Genomic DNA, 18,441 nt, shown 5'->3' with positions numbered 1-18,441 from the left:
CGAAGTACCAAGGGCCCATTCAAATTTGTTCCACCACACACACAAGCTCAATGGGACACACATCCATGAGAACAGACAGACAGGTCTGTCACCTGAAATGGATTTTCTTTGCAACTAATACAGTATCACAAACTTTTATTCAAATAAGATTAATATTGAAAAACATTTTGGTATTAAAAAAATTCTATGTGTTCTTTGCGTGTTGTGTTATTGTATTAATTTGCAATTCTATGTCATTTGAAATGTTTTGTGTTTTTTTTTTGTTAAATAATATTTAAGACGCTGAAAAGTAAGAAGAAGACAATCAAAAGAAAAACTAAACTATAAAATGAAGGAGCACAGTTAAACAGGAGAAATGGAATAGAAAATAAAATGTAAAAAAAAAAGAAATACTGAAGGGAAATAGCATGCACTGAAAATAAATTTCTATTTTTTTCTAAACTACAGTACGAGTACTCCGACAATTCAAACATTGTTTAAAAAAAATACGCCCCTGTATTGTTGTAAATACGTTCATGTGCAGTCCTCCATCATGCCATCCACACAATTTTGCTCTTCCATTAATACCTGAAAAAGAACAATGATTAGATCAAGATATAAAAAAAATCATGGATGCAAGTAATAATCACTTGCTAAGACATGGCGAGACGGTTCTTACGTCGACACGTGACAACCAGACAAGTACGCGTAGTTGCCCGTGTAGCGGACGTCGCAGCGCACGACATTGTTGCTGTAGTCTTCTTCTGGGACCTGATAGAAAGGATTTACGCTGATCTGTAGACACAAAGTGACAAAGATAGTCATTAGGATGCACACACTAGAAGGAAAATCTATTTATCTATCTTTAAATGGCATTTCCATGCTGCAAACCTTGAGGATGTATTTCCCTGGTTTCACGTCGGTGATGTCAATCCACTGGCAATCGATGTCTGCATTGTAGGTGTCATAACATCCTGGACTCAAACCCTGGAAAATTAAAAACAATAATAAAGTATACCTGCATAAAATATCAAAGCTTATAAAGTTATATGCCTAAAATAATCACTATTAGGAACCCTTATTTTACAACCATGATGTCCATTATATTAGAATAAGCCGAGAGCATCACCTGAGTGTGTGATGTACAAGCATAACGCCTGTAGTAGCCGTAGTCACAGGACGTGTCCTCCAAGCAGAAGCTAACTTTGTGACCCTCGGCGACCGATCGCTCCGAAGTGGCGTCCAGTAGCTCATAGCGGCTGAATTCATCCATGCTGTGAAAGTGCCTGTGGGGTCAAGCCACTTTGTATTAGTCCTACCAAATCTCTTTTAGAAAACGCAGAGGTGAGCCAACTATGTTATCTAGAAAATAAAATACTACAAAATTTACATCCGCAGTTTTGGAGTTAAGCAACATTCAGAGCAATTTGTACTTTTTTTTACACCCGTCTTCCACACATAACTATGAAATGAGGTCATATTTTGGGGAGAATCAAGAAGCCAGCTATTTTTCCATTAGGGAAAAGGGTTCGTCTATCACCGTTTGTTTAACAATGTCTGCGTCTGCGTTGTGAATGAACATAGCTGTCAGGTCACGTAAAGTTCACGTTATATTGGCCCAAAGATCTCGACTCAGTCGCTGCCTTGGAAGGCCAATCTGTTGGAATTTTGTGCATGTTTACTGTAGTCGGTGAGTTAGCAAGTAAAAATGTTGGACCTAATGAAATATTAATTTACAGGGTTGGTAATAACTGAAATATTTTCTAGGACTGATAGTGCATGCATCTTGTTTTTTTGGTGAAATCTGCTGCTTTAATGATGAGAAACCTTGGAAAGTTGAGTATTTATTGTGTGATTCTTGTCACTAAAAGAGCTATCTAATTTATATATAGTATTTCTTTTACACCGTATTATAGAAAGTAAGTATCCTTGTACCCACTGGTGACAACTGTGCCATTCCCAAGCATAGCGCGGCCTGCTTGGCCGGAAGTCAGCCGTACCCTGGTTCTTCACTCTCTGGGGGAAACGCAGCAGCATCCGTGTGTCGTAGTCTCGGGCCGAGTAGGCTGAGCTAGAAGCACCAGAAAAAAATCTCAACAATGGTGTCCTGGTGTACTTTCTGAAGGAAAACAGCCCAAAGCGGAAAATAGCACACGGTTCCTGCTGATGTGTTTACCATTCCAGCTTCCTTTCCCTACTAGGACTATCATTACATTTACTTCAATCCGAACCGCTAACGCGGTATTTGACTCATTTCACCACCGCCACAAGTACTTTATTATCACGATTCAGTCTCTGAACCAGATGAACTGCTGCTTTGTTCTGGTTTTATTTGGAAAAAAAAACTGGCCCACCTAGACAAGCAGTTTTCTTCAGATGCACATCTCAGGTTGTACATTGGGACGCTCTGCACATAGGCGGCCGTCTGAATGTAGTATGGGTCCAGAACCAGGTCGGGAAGACCTGCAGCAAAGACATTTAGATTGGAAATAAAATATAGTTCATATTTCATGCATAGACTTAAATACATTACTAAACCATCAAAAACATGAGTGAATGGATGAGCTGCCTTTAAAAGGAATATCCATTATTGTCATATGACTGATTTGTTGAGCAGATCGTCTGTATTATATTCAGTTTGTATGTGGCTCCAGTTTTTTTTAGCTAGGTCTACAATGTCTTGTGTGTCTGGTGTCTGTCAAGAAATTTTCCAAATACGGGATGAAATAAAGTTCTAATCTAATCTTTAATTTAATGAATGATGATGAATACCCTCTAGCAGTATGGCAAAAATGAGCATCAAATGAACCCCAAAGCCAAACACTTACTTCAAAATAATTGAACAAATATTGCTGTCAACGGGAGCCAATGAATGCATACTTTATATATAAATTTGCAGTTCGTGGAACAGAACCCTCACTCTTACCGTACTGATGGTACCTTGTGCCATATCCGGGTCTAGATCTGGATCTGGACCTGGGCCTCTCATATACGTCGTAGTGGTTGTAATAGGGGTTGTCCTGGTCCGCGTCATAGGACTTGGACGGGTCATAGGGGTCATCGGCGACCATCCCGTCCACCCTCTTGGCCTGAGGCGGGCTGACGGTCACCATGGCCTGGGTGTCGTTCCTCCGCTCGGTCGGCGGGGGATTCTGGGCCTGGCCACGGCGGTGGTCTCTGCCCCTCACCAGCCGCTGGAGCGCCGAGGGTAGCGCCCCGGGTCGCTGTTCCGGGGTATCCCGTTGCTGCCCGTCGCTGACGATGGTGATGGGCTCCTGCTGCACTTGCTCCTTGGGGGTGCCGCGACGCCTGGCTGGCTGGTACTCGGCACCCTGGCTCAAAATACTAAAAATATTGCCATTGTGAGACCATTGCAGTGTCTGGCGGACAGGGGCTCCTGGCTTCTCCCCCGAGGGGGGCACCGGGTGTCTCTGACAGCGCACGCCCCCGAGGGTGAGCGCGAATAAATAGACGCACGCGAATGCGTAAAGCGGCGTGGCGAGGCGGAATCCCATGTCTGGACCACTTGTCTGCTTGCAATTTAAAAAGCCACCATGGCAGTCGAGAGGCTGGAGTAGGAAGCGCACGGGAGCTTTTAGGAAAATGTGTAAAAGTCACATCTCTCCACGGCTGCGGTCTGCTCATGCACTTAGAGATGAAGAGGAGGAGGAAGAGGAGGAGTTGTGAGTTGGCATTATGGGATGGTCTGTAAGTAGTCACATAACAACTGATTACGTGACGTCTATGATGGGACGAGTGTTTTAACCCTTTCGGGAAAACGACACGCCATCAGTGAATTAACATGAGTGCCGTTTGGACTTACTTAATATTCGTCAAGGGCAGCCAATGAGTGAAGGAGAAGCTGGCGGTGAGTAGTGAAGGACTTGGAGGGAGAAACTGGATGGACGTGGTTGTCGTTGCCAATCATGTGAGTCTGCCAGTGGCTTGTGTAAGCCTTGGGACTGAACAGGAGCCAAGTGGAGTCACAGAAGCATCCGAGAAGCTTTCCTCCCTGCAGAACTTCTCCAACTGCTCTGCACACAAGCAGGATAAATATAAAATTATGGCTCGTAATTACACACATCTTTGCAGATTGAGAGAAGAAATGGAGCAGGACTCCAACAAAAGTCTGAATGGCTTTCACCATTGCCAGTGTTTTTTTCCCAATGTATTTTTCAATGTTTTTTTTAGTTAAATACATTAAAAAGGGGGAAAACATTCTTAATTCTTAATTTTCTTAATTTGAAATATGTATTTATTTTCTTAGAAAGGGATATGAACAGTAATATGTATCTCTATTTTAATTTATTTTTATTTTAGAAATAATCATTTAGTCAATGCATGTAATTTTCCGTTTTTTATAGTTTTTTATTTTTGTAATTAAAACAGATTAGCTGGGAAAAATGGTCTTGGCCTACAGAAATTTGACATAAATTTGTCACTCAAAAAGTAAAAAACACGACTCAGAGAGAAATGCAGAGTCCAATCCAGCTGCAGTGGCTCACTGATGTTTTTTTCCTCATAATTCCCAGAACTTTCTCTCCTCCTTTCATTCCCTTGCACATCTGTAATGAATTAGCCAAGATCTTTACTTGCTGGAATCCTGCATTTTTGGCCATGCGATTGAGCTGCAGGAATTCCAATCAATTCAGACCTCTGTTGAATTACAACTGGCAGAACACAGAGGAAAATTGCAAAAATATCCTATGGTACTCCACAGGGTAGATGCATAGTGCCCCTATCCTTCTTACGTTAGTGGAATAATATTGTGACTGTCTGGTAAAAAAGTCTAACAGAAAAGGGCGTTGCTATTTTAAGGAAATATTGAATTTTAATTCCAAGCTCTGTTATGGTCATTGTGGCTTTTTGAAGAAAAACAAGAAGGAAGGAACAATACAAATGGAAAGAAGGGGCCTTCTGTGAGGGTCTTCATTTTTGCACAATGCTAAATTTAACATACATTTCAAGGGCCTTCACTAAAGTGTCAAATGGCAGACATTTTGTTAGACAGAAGAATATTATTGAGAATTATTTTCAAGATGGGAAATTAGTCTCTATGGCAAAATGGAAAAAGACCTCTATTTCCAATGGCAAGAACATTAACGTTTTAAAATTGCTTACATCCTATACATATATTTTAAATTTAATTTGAATAATTTACATGTAAAAACAACTAAAGTGCACAAACTGTATAGTTTGACACAATCATTTCCTTTAAACTGTTCTTAAAGTGTTTTGTTAAGGCTTTAAGTACAAAGTTTTCTAACAGACCAAGATCATTGAAATATTTCCTCCTGTTTCATAAAAAAAGTGTCTTTCCATTACCCTGCAAGCACTTTAGGGGCCTGCGGCTCATTCACACAGAAATACTCACGTACGCAGAGTGTGTTGGACGACGTGGCACTCGTACTTTTAGAACTATGGGGGGAAAGAGGAGGAGTGAAAGCACAAGCAATCCAGCACCTTTTATATACTGTACAGTACTTGAACTAACAATGTCAGGCATATTTATACATTTATAAAAGAAGTTCAAATCATAAAACAAGGAATGCAAAAGGGAGATGTCAGTAGCCTCAGTTTTCTTTTTTGCACAGTGATAAACAGCTATAATTTATTCCCCAGTTGGGAAATATTATGGGATGCATCATAAGACTTGGTGAGAAAGTTACTTTAAATGAAAGCAAACTATGTTTTGGACATCAGTGCATTTATAAAGATACTGAATAGGCTCATTAATGAAATTACACCCCAAATAACTAACCATTAATGAATACATCTCTTAACAGAAGATGTTATATGGAGAATAATGACTGTTTTTGATCTCACAATCAGAATTGCTGAAAAAAATAGTGCAGTATGGAAAATTGTGGGATATTTTATATTGCAAAGTCAATAGGCCAATATATAATAATTTTTAATTTGGTGGAAAAAGTATCCAACAATTATGACAAGTTGAATAAATAGCACCATCTAAAGGACATGCCTTCATAGCACATAGATTTTTAGTTTTAACATCTTTATAGAGTCGGCGAATGTACTCACCTTTTCTTTGTGGAGTAATAAAAAAATATTTTTTCTGCTAATTGTTCCCATCATATTTTAATCTGTGTTGAATTCCTTAAAATAACAACCGTGTCTTGGCCACAGCTGTGAACTTTCTGCAGTTTTATTGGCAGTTTGGCACATAGAACAGAACCAGATGAAAATGATAAAAAAAAGCATCCCCGTATTTCATCACTACATAAATAATCATCAGCTTACAAACAAAAAAAAATACATAAAAGGCTTTTTTGTAACAGAAATGAGAACACGCTTCAGAAAAAAAAAGGAATGGAAATTTTGTCAGCCGCCAGCGTGCTGAGGAACGACAGTAAAAAAAAGTGCTGGTGCCAGTCAGCTGCAAGAAAGTGACTGCATAAGCATAGATTTAAAAAAAAGTGGCTACAACTTAAAAATGGGGATTTAATTGAACTGAAGGCAGACTGACACTCACGCTGATTGGTCCAAGTTATTCAACAAGAAGTCTGGCAGCTGTGGGAAAAGGAGAGAAAAAAATATGACTTTACATGGAATCTAACTTGGTCCAAAACAAGTGACGCTGTTTGCCGACATTTTTGGTTGCCAAGCCCATTTTACTATTACAATCTTCTCCATTTATGAAAATTGCGATAGATGTCGGATCCCTTTTGACTTGGAGTAATCAGTCAATGGCAGCCAATGAGTTTGGGGTGTTGGTTTAGTTGGAGGGGCAACTACCTCAAGATCCAGCCTCCTTTGTAAAATTTCTTGATTTGGCACCTCGGTCTCCAGGTCGTTTCCATCTTCAGATTCCGACTCAAGATCGGAGCAGGAACCATTTTCTGGAAAATCAAAAAGTCACAGTTATGTCCATTCTTCATTAAAAAAAAATGAGGGAAATAAAAAAAATCTATTTTCCCATTTTGGTTGAACTAAACGCAACAATAATTGATCTCACCTAGAGAACCCCTACAACGCCTTTCCCTCCATGGCGCCAGATTAAGGCGTCGCACATTGTTACAACGTACTAGCTGGTTTCCCCTGGAAATGACACTGAAAGCGTCTCTGGGGACGGAGTTAATGCCCGTGTTGTCACAGATGATTCTGGATAGGGTGACGGCGGACAGGGCGGCTCTTTGCCTCGGCGAAAAGACGCCCGGGTTCTCGTACCACAACCTACGGATGAAGCTTTATTAGTTAGCCAGTCTATCTGGCGTTTGCGAGGCTAACCTGTCGCCTTGACGGATCTTCTGAAACTGGGTGGCGATGAGGCAGGCAAACAGAGGCCCCACGCGGCCTCCGCGTACAAAGGGTTCAGCCACGCCTCCCATCCAGACGTCGATGTTGGCGGGCGTGCCGTAGAGTTGCAGCAGCTTGCGAGCCAGATCCCTGTTGTTCAACACTTGAGCCAGCTGTGCCTCGTTGCTGGGCTCGGATAGGTTACAGAATTTGCGCCAAGCGTTGTAGCCTAGCGAGACGAACGGAAAGTGAGAGAACGTGACCAAGAATTCGAGTGGTGGGGGGATGAGTTTTGACTTACCGGGCAAGCCGTGGTCGCGCCCCCTTTGCATGTTGAGGGATCCCAAGTCCAGAGCCAGGTGCTGCACGAACTGGAAGAGCCTCTCTCTCAGAGCGTCCACCAGCATGTGGTCCTGAGTGTTCAATTTAGCAGGACGGCCCACCAAACCACGCAGCAGGGAGTCAATCCCACCTAGAGTATTTAATTTGTATTTTTTAAAGCAAGCTGCAGGAAAAAATATCAATATTGAATGGTTGCTGCCAACTCACCCTCAAAGGTGATTCTCCAGGGAGTGAAGAAGGCTTTAAACAAAGGGATGCTTGGGAACTGACTACTTTCTCTGTAGTTCCGGTCGAGGCGGAACAAGGTGGGTTGGATAGCCAAGTGAGCGAAGCGATAGGCTGCCGTGGCAAAGACATTGGAGATCCTGGGGTCTACGTTAGGGTTGTAGCCAGGGTAAGGCCCCAGGAACCTGCGCATGGCTTCGTCGCCAACTATATGCGGCAGGTAGTCACGGATTACAAACACCTAAAAACACAACAAATTAGCAGGGAAAGGATTTTGGTACTTTGATCCGTGATGTAATGACTGAATCTAACCTGTGAATAAGCTCCCATGATCTTGCGAGCTTCCTGATACAGCGTCTCGCTGTCCCATTGGGGATTTAATGTTTTCAGCTGACGGGCTAGGCGGTTGTGTTCACGTAAGAACAAAGTGTGAATGGAGGTTAATGCCACGTTCTCATCTACCCGGGTGTCACCTAGAAGACATGAAATACATCATTGGATTAGGACAGTGCGGAACAAGAAAATAGTTTGGCCCTAAAATGACTGAATCCACAAATGGCTTTATTCAACAACAACAAAAGGCCCAGATATTATAAAAACTTGTGCTCTGAAGGTGAAGTGTACTCAAACCATTCATGATTTTCATACTCTCACCTGTCAACATTACAAATGATGACTTTTACTGTTATACATGAGTTATTTTCAAAGTGACTGACCTGCAATAAAACAGGGGACCTCTGAGGCATTGGTGTCATTGGTCACCCTCCTGCGGGTGGCGCACATTTTCACTTGCATCGGGTGAAAGGGCAGCAGCTCCCGTCCATTGTCACGGAACTCTGTATTAACGCGCATCAGGCCGCCGTCGCTGTTTAGGTCGCGAAGGCTTAGGGCCAGCTTTGTCTCGGAGCCATAAACCTGGCCCATATCTAGGAAAGCGGTCAAAGCGTTGATCTGCTCCCGCTTCTTGGGCTCTCCTCCAAAGTTGTAGGCCGAGAATCCGGTTCCGCACGCCGGAGCGGATCTGAACGAAGGTATACAGCTTTCTGGCCCGGTTGGCAAGCGTGGGTCGCCGGGCGGAATCTGCAAAGTCAACATATGATGGTTTGAACCAAACAGATGACATTTATGGTCACTTATTATGGATGGAAGAGACTGACCGCGATGGGGATGCACGGCTCGGTGCGCTCACAGCTCTCTTCGCAATCCACCCCGTTGCTGAAGGAGCGAATGCTGGGTGAAAATGGCGTGAAGGTGAGATCGTGGTCGTTCCACTGGCCGTACAACGTCACCATGTGCGAAAACTCTCTGTCGCTGACCACTCCTTCGTCCGTGGTGCTCAGGATGTTATTGGACACCTGACGGACCTGATTGCAAAGGATGGGCGAGTCAATTTTTTGCTCAAGCGGTGAGGTTCGAGCCAAGCCACCCTTTTTGAGAGAGTACCAGGGGAAGGAGGAAGTTGTTGATTGTCCGGTTCTCCCATCCTTTAGGGACCGAGATGCCGTCGTCGTATTCGGCGGGAAGCCAACGGCCGAAGGGAGTGTTGGACGCTCCGTGGCGGGGGTTTTGTCTACAAAAGCAGACATTTTTCTTTAGTAACCCTGCTTGAGGAAGGAAGTATACTGCTATGTGTACTACTATGTATGACCCAACTTGTTACACAAACAACATTGAAGTTTCAACACTTTTCTTGTGACATAGAATCGTCTGATTGCCATTGTAAAATAGTTAAATATAGTTGCTTCTCTCACTGCTAAATTGGAGAACAATTAAGAAATGTTAGCCACTAGACAAAGAGTTACGAAGCTTACATGTTATTGCAGACGCTGGTAGCAGTGCGATACTTGTCTAGGTTTTGTGTGCTACTGCAAGCCGGAGGCCTGGTTTGTGGCTCACATCCCGTTATTTTGCTCAGATCCTCCAGATCCTTCGGCGAGAGCAAATCTGCAATCACACATTTTGGCAATGTTAAACTAAAGGCCGACTAAAAGGTCAACTAAGGCGCCGTGGAGTGGGATAATCGAGAAGCGGACCTGTTGCGTTGAGGGAGCGTTTGTGGATGAGGTGGACCTTTTCGTGCACAAGGCGCAGGGTCTGCGCCATGTAGTCTGCAGACCTCACAAAGGAGCGAGTCTCTCCACGAGGCTGCTTCATCAGACGCAAAGCATCGTGAGGGCTGACGACTTCCTTGCGCACGCGTCTCAGACTTCTGAAAAGTACAATGAGAAAGACTAGGTTGATTCAACAGTAATTGCCATAGTGTAGCTTTTCCAAGGAGGTTTATGGATTAAGGTTTGTGGTGGACACAATACAAAAGTACTATGTATAATATTACACAATACAAAACTACTACGTATGATGTTAAAATTATCTTCATTAGGGCAGTGTTTTAGGAACAGGCCAACAATTAATGCTATTATTAAGTTATTTAACAGTATAGAAACTGTTCATTATTGAGTTAACCTGATTCAATAAAGAAATTGTGTTACTTCATTAAGTCCTATTAAGTCCTATGCCTGAATTTACATTGGACATTTTTTCATGTATTAGGGTATTACATAGGTAAATGAAAATAATAATAAAAAGAACCTAGGTACTTATATAACTATTAATTTAGCCTAAGAGGACAACATGAAAATTAAGTTTTTAAACATTTGCCAAAAACAGGTTGGTCATTTAATTCACGCCCAATCCACAGTGAATTAATTAATATAATTATGCAACCTATTATTCATAATCAAGATAAATGATTACAGTCAGAATGAGAAGGTCATTGATTTTTGGTAGCGAGAATCAACAAATTTTAAAATTAAATGTCTAAAAAAAACAAAAAAAATCCATTGATTATACAATAAAATGAAAAAAAAATAGTAAAACTTACTCTGCTCTGGAATATGTGTAAGCATTATCAACAATATGCTTGGCTTCTTCAAAACTTTGCTGAAGGAAAGCGCTGCCAAGATATTCTACCAAAACCAAAAAAAGTAGAAATTAGAAGTCAGAAATATTCTTTAATTAATCCCCATCATGGTAGAAAATCAAATTTATTCCATTTACCGTCTGGTTTTGGATGTGCTGGCACCAGGCAGACGCCCAACAAGAAGAGGAGAAAAAGCATCTCTGAAAGCAATTCAAAACGGCAATTAACAATACGTTCAGCTTTCCGCGAGGACCGGCAGATACTGCGAATGAAACAATTTCTTAGGGACAAGCAAAGTAGACAATACAAGACGCAATAGTCTGCCGATTACCTGTCTGAGGAGTGTGTCAATTGTCTCATTGCGGTGATGCATCCCTTTTTATTTGGTGGCATGCAATTGCCTCGCCCCTTTGACCTAATCTACTAGGTGCGTTTGAGGAAGCCAACATATTTTCCTTGTTCCTTCTTACCACATTTTGATAAAAAATCTTTTGGGCAACCTCAAAAAAGATATTAATAGTAGAGTATGTTATGAAATTGGATTCTTTTATTTGGACCATGACCACACCTTTATGGGGAATTTTGGGCCTGGTAGAGTAAAAATATACCAATAAATAAATCAGTTTAGACAAAGTTGCTGATTATACCAGAAGAATGTAGTTTAGATATATTAATTAGCACCCACACATTTGAGTTTTTTTTTGTCAGTTTACTCAGTTATTGAATTACTGTCTAATCCTGTACTGTGTGATTGATTTTTTTCTCTCATTTCCACTATTTTGATTTCTTTTATCTTCTGTACTGCATGTTACTATAAGGGTTGCTGGAGCCTATCTCAGCCAGAATTGAAAAGAAAAAAATACTACAAATACAAATATTAATTTTTTTTGGTCATTTCACCACTTTTAAAGCACAAAAAATCAATGAGATTATTCAAGAGTACTGAAAAAACAAAATTAGGATTAAAGTGGATTTAAGGTAGTGTCAACGGGTAGTGGCGAGCCATATGCACCCATGGAAAGAGCCACTTGTGGCTCCTGAGCCATATGTTCTCTACCCCTGCTCTAGATTATGTCCTTCTACATGTCATATATAGGATATATTTTATAGCAAAAATATCAGTACTTGGTTATTTTTTATTTTTTTATACTCACACTGGTTACCAGAAATGTATTGCAAATGGTTACATTCGATTTTTGACTACTCTTTATAGTTATAGTAATTAAGGATATTTTTGGAATCTTCTCAGGTACTCATTGTAATAGTAATTAAGGGTATTTTTGGAATTTTCTCATGTACTGCTGCTTACAGCGCTGGAATTTTGACGGGAAGGGGCTCATTTAAATTGGAAAGAAAGATTCTCACTTGTTATCAGCCCTCAAAGTTTAAATGATGTCTACTGTTATCTAGGCGGGACCCTGATTTAATTTTGGGTCACTTTCGGTACATTTTAGGGGATTCCAATGTCAATTCTTGGTCATTTTTGGGGCAGTTTCAAGTATGTATGTTTTTTTCTGGTAAACAATAATCGCTAATGGAGAAATAGTAAAAGGGTTACCAAAATTTAAAAATAATCTTATGTAGTTTTGAGTATTTTGTTGACTAGTATTGTTCTTATTTATTGTCACAATTAAACGCTCCTTGGGCGATGAAACTGTAGTACATTTCGTACATACTTTGCTATCAAAGTAATTCATTGTGCTAGGTGTGTTGCAATTTTGGGTTTTTTTTGTTCTTGGCGCAAATGTAGGCCAACAAAGGGGAATTTTGAATATATTTAGTGGTTCATGGCTCGAAATGAAAAATGGATGAAAATATTTTCTTCATCTCTTAGGTGGACGTGGGCATAGCAATGGAAAAGTATATAAGTTAAAAAAATATTTAAAAGTTTGTTTATTTTTAGGTAAAATTTTTGAAAGTGGTAAAATCAAGGAATAACAAAAAGAAAGTACTAAAAGCTGCCTATCAGATAAGGTGTCAATAAAGAGCAGAAAGAGGAATCTTATAGTCAGTGAACCAGAGCGGAGTTAAAAAGATAAGATATTTCCTTGTGAGCTTCGTGAAATATTATGTTATGAATAACAAATGATTTGAACATTTCTAAAATAAAATGTGCTGTTTATATGGGCAAGGTACTAGCCACTTACAGAATTTATTTCATTTTAAAATTGCAATTTTAGTGATTTAAAAAATATATTTCTTATAATTTTCAATTTTTAAATGTGTTTTTTTTTTGTTTTACATCATTATGATTGACTTTTTTATTTAAATGTGCATTTTGATGTATATTGTACAGGTTAACTGTACATTCTAGTGTGGTTCTCAGCGCAAAAAAAGGAGAAACTCCCACAAAAATAAGTTGTTACATCAATGTTTTTTTTTTGCAACATGCCAGAAAATTGCATGAATCCATTTGAGTTCCGTTTCATCGCTTATGAAAAGCAGAAACCGCTTAAAATATTAGTTAATGCATGTGTAGCAAGAAACCTCATTGCGGCAGTTATCACTGGCTGTGCAGTGCGACACCTCGTTTGTCATTGTTGGGAAACATTTTACAGCTTTTACTGTCAAAAAGGAGAGCGAAAAAAGTTTAAAGTTCATGTCATGGATCAAGGAAAAATATATAGTGGCTTTGGACATTGCTCAGTATTAATGATTACAGATACTATTTACTGGAATACAGTAAGAGTGTAATCTAATGGGTTCTTGTATCCAATTCACGTTACAGAAAATAAGGAACTATAATAATAAACAAACCAATTCCCGACATAATAAAACAATAAAACAAGGTGAAATATTGAGTGCAAAAAGTATGACAATAAGGATCTCATGTTCAAATGGTTCATTAGATCCTATTAATATAAATTTGATTTAATTGTGTTTTAAAAATACATGTTACTTGACCAAATGGAAATGTAATTAACATAATTATTGATAGATTTTTCTCGTGCCAAACTTGCAGCCACTTTTAAGAGTACTTTGGTGAAGACTACTTTGTATTGAAAATGGCAAAATATGTAATTTAATGTCTTTTTATTCTGTTATTTACAGAATGTTAATATCTTGAGCGAACAAGAGAAACTCTTATTATTTAATGTCTTTACTATTTACAGTGTAGAAGTCAGCTGGTTAATAGTGCTCATTTTTCAGGGTATGACTGTGGTTGGTGACCCTACATATCAACCCCCCCCCCCCCCCCCCCCCCACCACCAATCCAATGGCAAATACAGGAGAACCTATCGGACTAACATTCTTTTCTACCTTGTGATTGCTTTGCAAATTTACCAACGTGCCAACTTGTTGGATCATTTTTTTCAAAGCAAATCCGGCTGCTGTTGAGCCAGCAACTCAATCCAAAACAGTTATTTTCATTATGTTCAATGTGGGGATTTAATAAATCCCCACATTGAGCATAATGAAAATAACTGTTTTAAGTATAAACATAAAAATGAATAAATTTTATTCATTTTTATGTTTATACTTAAGGCTTTCTTTATCAGGCTAACGTTTACTATTGCATTATCATATGTTTGTGACAGACTGCATTGAAATCTGGGAAGGCCAAAATACAATCAAAAGTGAGTCATGAAGTATGTTTTGTGTTAGTTTTTCCAATGGGGTTATGTTGCAGGTTATTTCCTGGATCCAAGGCGTATCAAAATGGCACCTTGTCGCTTTTACAAATCTGATCTACATATTTTTTCCACTGAATGTTTACAAATGTTTGGGTTGTTATGACAATACTGATTTAACGCAAGGGGGAAAGTGGAGATAAGGTTAAATTGCATTACTGATCTATGATACATGCCCTAAATTTATAATCTGGGCAATTTTAGGGGACTTAATAGCTATTTTTTTATGATCAGGGGTTTATTCTTCATAATTTTGAGCCTTAACTACAAAATATGCATCACTTTCACATTCCACTGCAATATTACTATATAACTTTAATGATTGTGTATATCAGTTGACTCATTCCCACCTGTGAAGAATTGAAAGCAGGAATTCTGTCCTTAGCAAATATATGAATGTTATCAGAAAAACCTGACTTTTTTTGTTATTTTAAACTAGGGAGGGTTGGGGCTGGGGGTTACAGCTAGTGCTTGTCACATAAAAGCTGAATTTTAGAATTCCATACACTGAGTAGAGAGAGAGACTTGGCACGCTGTTAGTCAAATTAAAGAGAAAATGAATTCCGTCATATTTGCATTGTTTCTCCTCACTGGTCTGCAAGGTTCAGGTAAAACAGTTTTCCCACCCTTATATATGTTAATATGAATAAAATGTTTGTTATATAATGTAATTTCCCTTTTTTTTTTTTGCAGCGCTGACTTTGGAAAGTGATGGCTTGGACAATGGAATGGATGTGCTGTTGACAGTAAGTTATAGTTTTCTTTTGACATTAAAATATTAAATAACAAAGTTTCTACTAGCAATTCTAACTGAAATATAAGTACACATCTTATATTCTATTTTGCAGTGATTGGTATGAAAAAAATATATACTGTGATTTTGTGCGCAGGGTAGCAGTCCTTGTGAGGACTGCACAAAAATAATCAACCTCCTCGTTGACCTGTTTTCTAACACAGACCTCCAGGTGACCACATTCCTGACTTGACCTTTTTTTTTAAATTTTATCTTTCCACTGTACACATGGCTATCAAAATGAATTTGTTCCTATCAAATCAGCAGTTCTACAACCAACCCTTAGAATGTTGGTGGGAACGCATTTATAATTATTAGTGCATTCACTGTCACTTAAAAAGACTAAACAATAATGCTTATGCTACTTTCAGTCAAATTCAATCGAAATCAATTGCATTTTCTATCTATATGTTTACATTGTTGAGATAGAATAAGACTTTTGATGAAGGCTTAGGGACTTAAACCACTTTTTTTTCCAGAAAAAAGTTACCCATGGCATAAGCAACCTATGCGATCACCTACCTGCAAAAGCAAGCATGGTTGCATTTTGCAAGGAAGAGGTTGAAAAGATCCTCCCAGTGGTCATCAGCTTCATTTCTGTGGTCACGGTACATTACACGGACAAAATATAATATCTATATATATCTTCTGTTTTTGAATGACCAATAACTTTCATTTGAGTGCAGAAGCCTGGGGACGTATGCAAAATCATGGGAATGTGTAGCTCCCAAGAGCAAAACCAAGCACTTAGCTATTTGATCAAGGAGGCCCTCCAGTTTGCCCAGGCGCAAGAAAATGTGAGTTGAAAAGCTTTGAATTAATAGAAGAAAAAATATTTTCATAATTATCATTTAAAATGCTGTGTTATTATTAGGATAAACCCACTTCACCATGCGCTTTCTGCATATTTTTTATCAAGACGTTGGATGATTTGCTGCCAAAAGAAAGGACTGAGGTATTATGGTAGTATTACACTCAATGTTGTCTAGTTACTGTATTTTGCATTGAAAAATACTTTTTACAATTTTTTCACAGTAGCAACTGTTGAATAATTTATTTTCCAGTTTTGTGGTTTTTGAGGGTCCTAGTAGTTTTTAGGGTTTTTTTTGTTCTTGCTGGTTTTGACATTTTTGCACTTTTCTCAGTTATTAAATGTTTTATCCCTTAAAGTTTGTGTTTTTTGAGGGGATTTTTCAAGATTTTTCTGTTTCATTGACAATTTTTGACAGCTCTTAACTTTTCTTCTCAATCTAACTGAACTGTCAATTCTATAAGCCTTTTTTATTGAATTATTGTTATATTTGATTACAGCGTACCTAATAAAGTGCCCAATGGTCTAATCACTTTGGATGTGTGACAGGATGCCGTGGTGCAGGCAATGGAAGTTGTATGTCAAATCCTGCCAGTCTCTTACCGTGATCAGTGCGAGGTAGTCATCAGCAAGTTTAGCAAGACCCTTATGGATGCCCTCCTGAGCTATGCCACACCAAAGGCAATCTGCACCCTCATTCGTCTGTGCCCGAGTCAAGAATTATCTCCTGTTGGTAGGTCATGAAAACCACATCCTTGCTTGTATACTCTGGAAAAAAAACAGTACAGGTGCATTGGCTTTAAAAGGTGATGATAGTTACCTTTCCACGTGTAAGAAAGACCCTTTGACACAAAGTCCAAAGTTTTCAAGTGCTTCCCATACAGATAAGGTTCCCAGAAGAAGTTGTTTTTAAAAAAACAGAACTTTCATCAATAAACTGGGCCCAGCAACCGTCATGGCCGTGCATGTTAAGTATCCTTGGATGTAATGACTATTAATGGAATTGTTCAGTCTTTTTTAAGGGGGCCGATAGGCTTGGGTGGGCTGTCAGACTGTTGTCCTGGTGTAGGATCAGGCCGGGATTGGATGTTGTGGTCAGGTCAATTATGATTTGCAATTGTCAGGGTCTTTCAGGAGTTGCCGCGAGTAACTGTCTGGGCACATCATCATCTCGGAACATTATGTCCATCAGTTATCTTATGTTTGAATAGTTCTCTCTTAATTTAGGAAAACAGTAATGTTACTAGTATTTTATACCAAACCTTCTTAAAATTAAATTAAGCGTGTTTGGTGGCCGACATCGAAAGAAAATATATCTCACAAAGAGGTCGCCATTTTTTATACAAGTAATATATGTATTAGATTCCACAGATGTTGTAAAATATAGGGCAGACTGATATCTTGCCCTACCAAAATGTTTTTATTTAACCATAATGCGTCATTTGCTGAGACAAGCCAAGTATGTGCTGTGGTCAAAGAAATTTCTATGCTTTTCTCTGGGTCACCGTCTAGATACTGTTTGAGAACATTATTTAATACAACGTTCTTATCCAGAAATATGCATATTATTAATTCCTTCATTCAGATAGTATTTGCTTAAGTAACTGACCTGTGAATATCTGATTCTTCATGTATTACAATAGAAGTGGGATAATTGATAAAAACATAGGCAATGAATACTATGTCCCTTCAATATTTGTTAAAAGAAAAAAATCCATACCTTTAGAAACAGGTGAGGTTCTCCCATTGACTTTTTCCCAAAAGCTCATCCCACTTGGATACTGTTGCTACTCTGTCAAGCTTTGTGACTCCGATGGTAAAGTCTATGGTAGGGAAGTATATACTGGAGTATGTTAGTGATTCTGGTGTAACATCTCCCAACTTGAGGCAGAAGGGTTTCCTATATGCAGTGGATTAATACATTCACAATATAAACATTTATAGCAAAGGGAAAGCACAACCATGGAAAACTTACATTTTCTCCCTTTAGATCCCTGTACACTTGCAACATACAGATGTAAAGACCTGCAAACCTCTCTGAAATGTGGGGTAAGTCATCAAGAGTTCTGATCACTTTATTTTGTATATTCTATATGCCCAACATTTTTTTTCTTTCTATGTAGACTCTGTTCTTCTGTCAAAGATTTGCCTGGAAACCCCTCAGCGACAAACATCTCTAAAAGATAGACTAAGGCCGTAAATGTTTAATCATGACGCAATACCATTTAGGGCCATCTATTGAGTGGTCAAGATTTCTGCCAAGAATCCTTCGTTTATACATTATTGTACTCGATGAATTTTTAAACTTATTTTACTTAAATCTGATCATTTTGCATTTACCAATGAATAAACAATCATATGTAATGGATATGCCCTGATTTGTGATTATTCTGTAAAAACTTGTGTTAACATTTGTTTCAGTGTAACTGCTGTTTGTGCATATCTCACAGTAACTTGTGGGTTTTCTCTGGGTGCTCCACAT

General features: G+C 39.0%; 2 protein-coding genes across 3 annotated transcripts; both read right to left on the bottom strand.

The window, feature by feature from the left end:
• Positions 1–118: 118 nt before the first annotated feature.
• Positions 119–3,657, bottom strand: loxa (lysyl oxidase a). Its single transcript, XM_077737169.1, has 7 exons — positions 2,906–3,657; positions 2,334–2,442; positions 1,919–2,050; positions 1,109–1,265; positions 871–966; positions 659–774; positions 119–567 (listed from the first exon to the last, which is right to left on the bottom strand). Exons 1-7 carry the CDS (start codon positions 3,492–3,494, stop codon positions 561–563), a joined length of 1,206 nt encoding a protein of 401 aa, XP_077593295.1. The 5' UTR covers positions 3,495–3,657; the 3' UTR covers positions 119–560.
• Positions 3,658–6,129: 2,472 nt separating this feature from the next.
• mpx (myeloid-specific peroxidase) lies at positions 6,130–16,720 on the bottom strand. Of its 2 annotated transcripts, none has more exons than XM_077736659.1 (15): positions 16,563–16,720; positions 10,861–10,923; positions 10,685–10,769; positions 9,837–10,012; positions 9,615–9,747; positions 9,247–9,373; positions 8,961–9,167; positions 8,520–8,883; positions 8,116–8,276; positions 7,786–8,044; positions 7,538–7,708; positions 7,228–7,465; positions 6,956–7,173; positions 6,736–6,839; positions 6,130–6,510 (listed from the first exon to the last, which is right to left on the bottom strand). In XM_077736659.1, the coding sequence occupies exons 2-15, from the start codon at positions 10,919–10,921 to the stop codon at positions 6,469–6,471; spliced, it is 2,346 nt and encodes a 781-aa protein (XP_077592785.1). In that variant the 5' UTR covers positions 10,922–10,923; positions 16,563–16,720; the 3' UTR covers positions 6,130–6,468. The 2 variants fall into 2 exon arrangements, with proteins under 2 accessions (XP_077592785.1, XP_077592786.1); XM_077736660.1 differs by lacking the exon at positions 16,563–16,720 and adding an exon at positions 11,055–11,073.
• Positions 16,721–18,441: the final 1,721 nt, after the last annotated feature.

This window comes from Stigmatopora nigra, chromosome 17 (assembly GCF_051989575.1).
Source record: "Stigmatopora nigra isolate UIUO_SnigA chromosome 17, RoL_Snig_1.1, whole genome shotgun sequence".
Taxonomy (NCBI): Eukaryota; Metazoa; Chordata; class Actinopteri; order Syngnathiformes; family Syngnathidae; genus Stigmatopora; species Stigmatopora nigra.
Note: the sequence above shows the minus strand (reverse complement) of the source record. Positions and strands in the feature narration are given on the sequence as shown.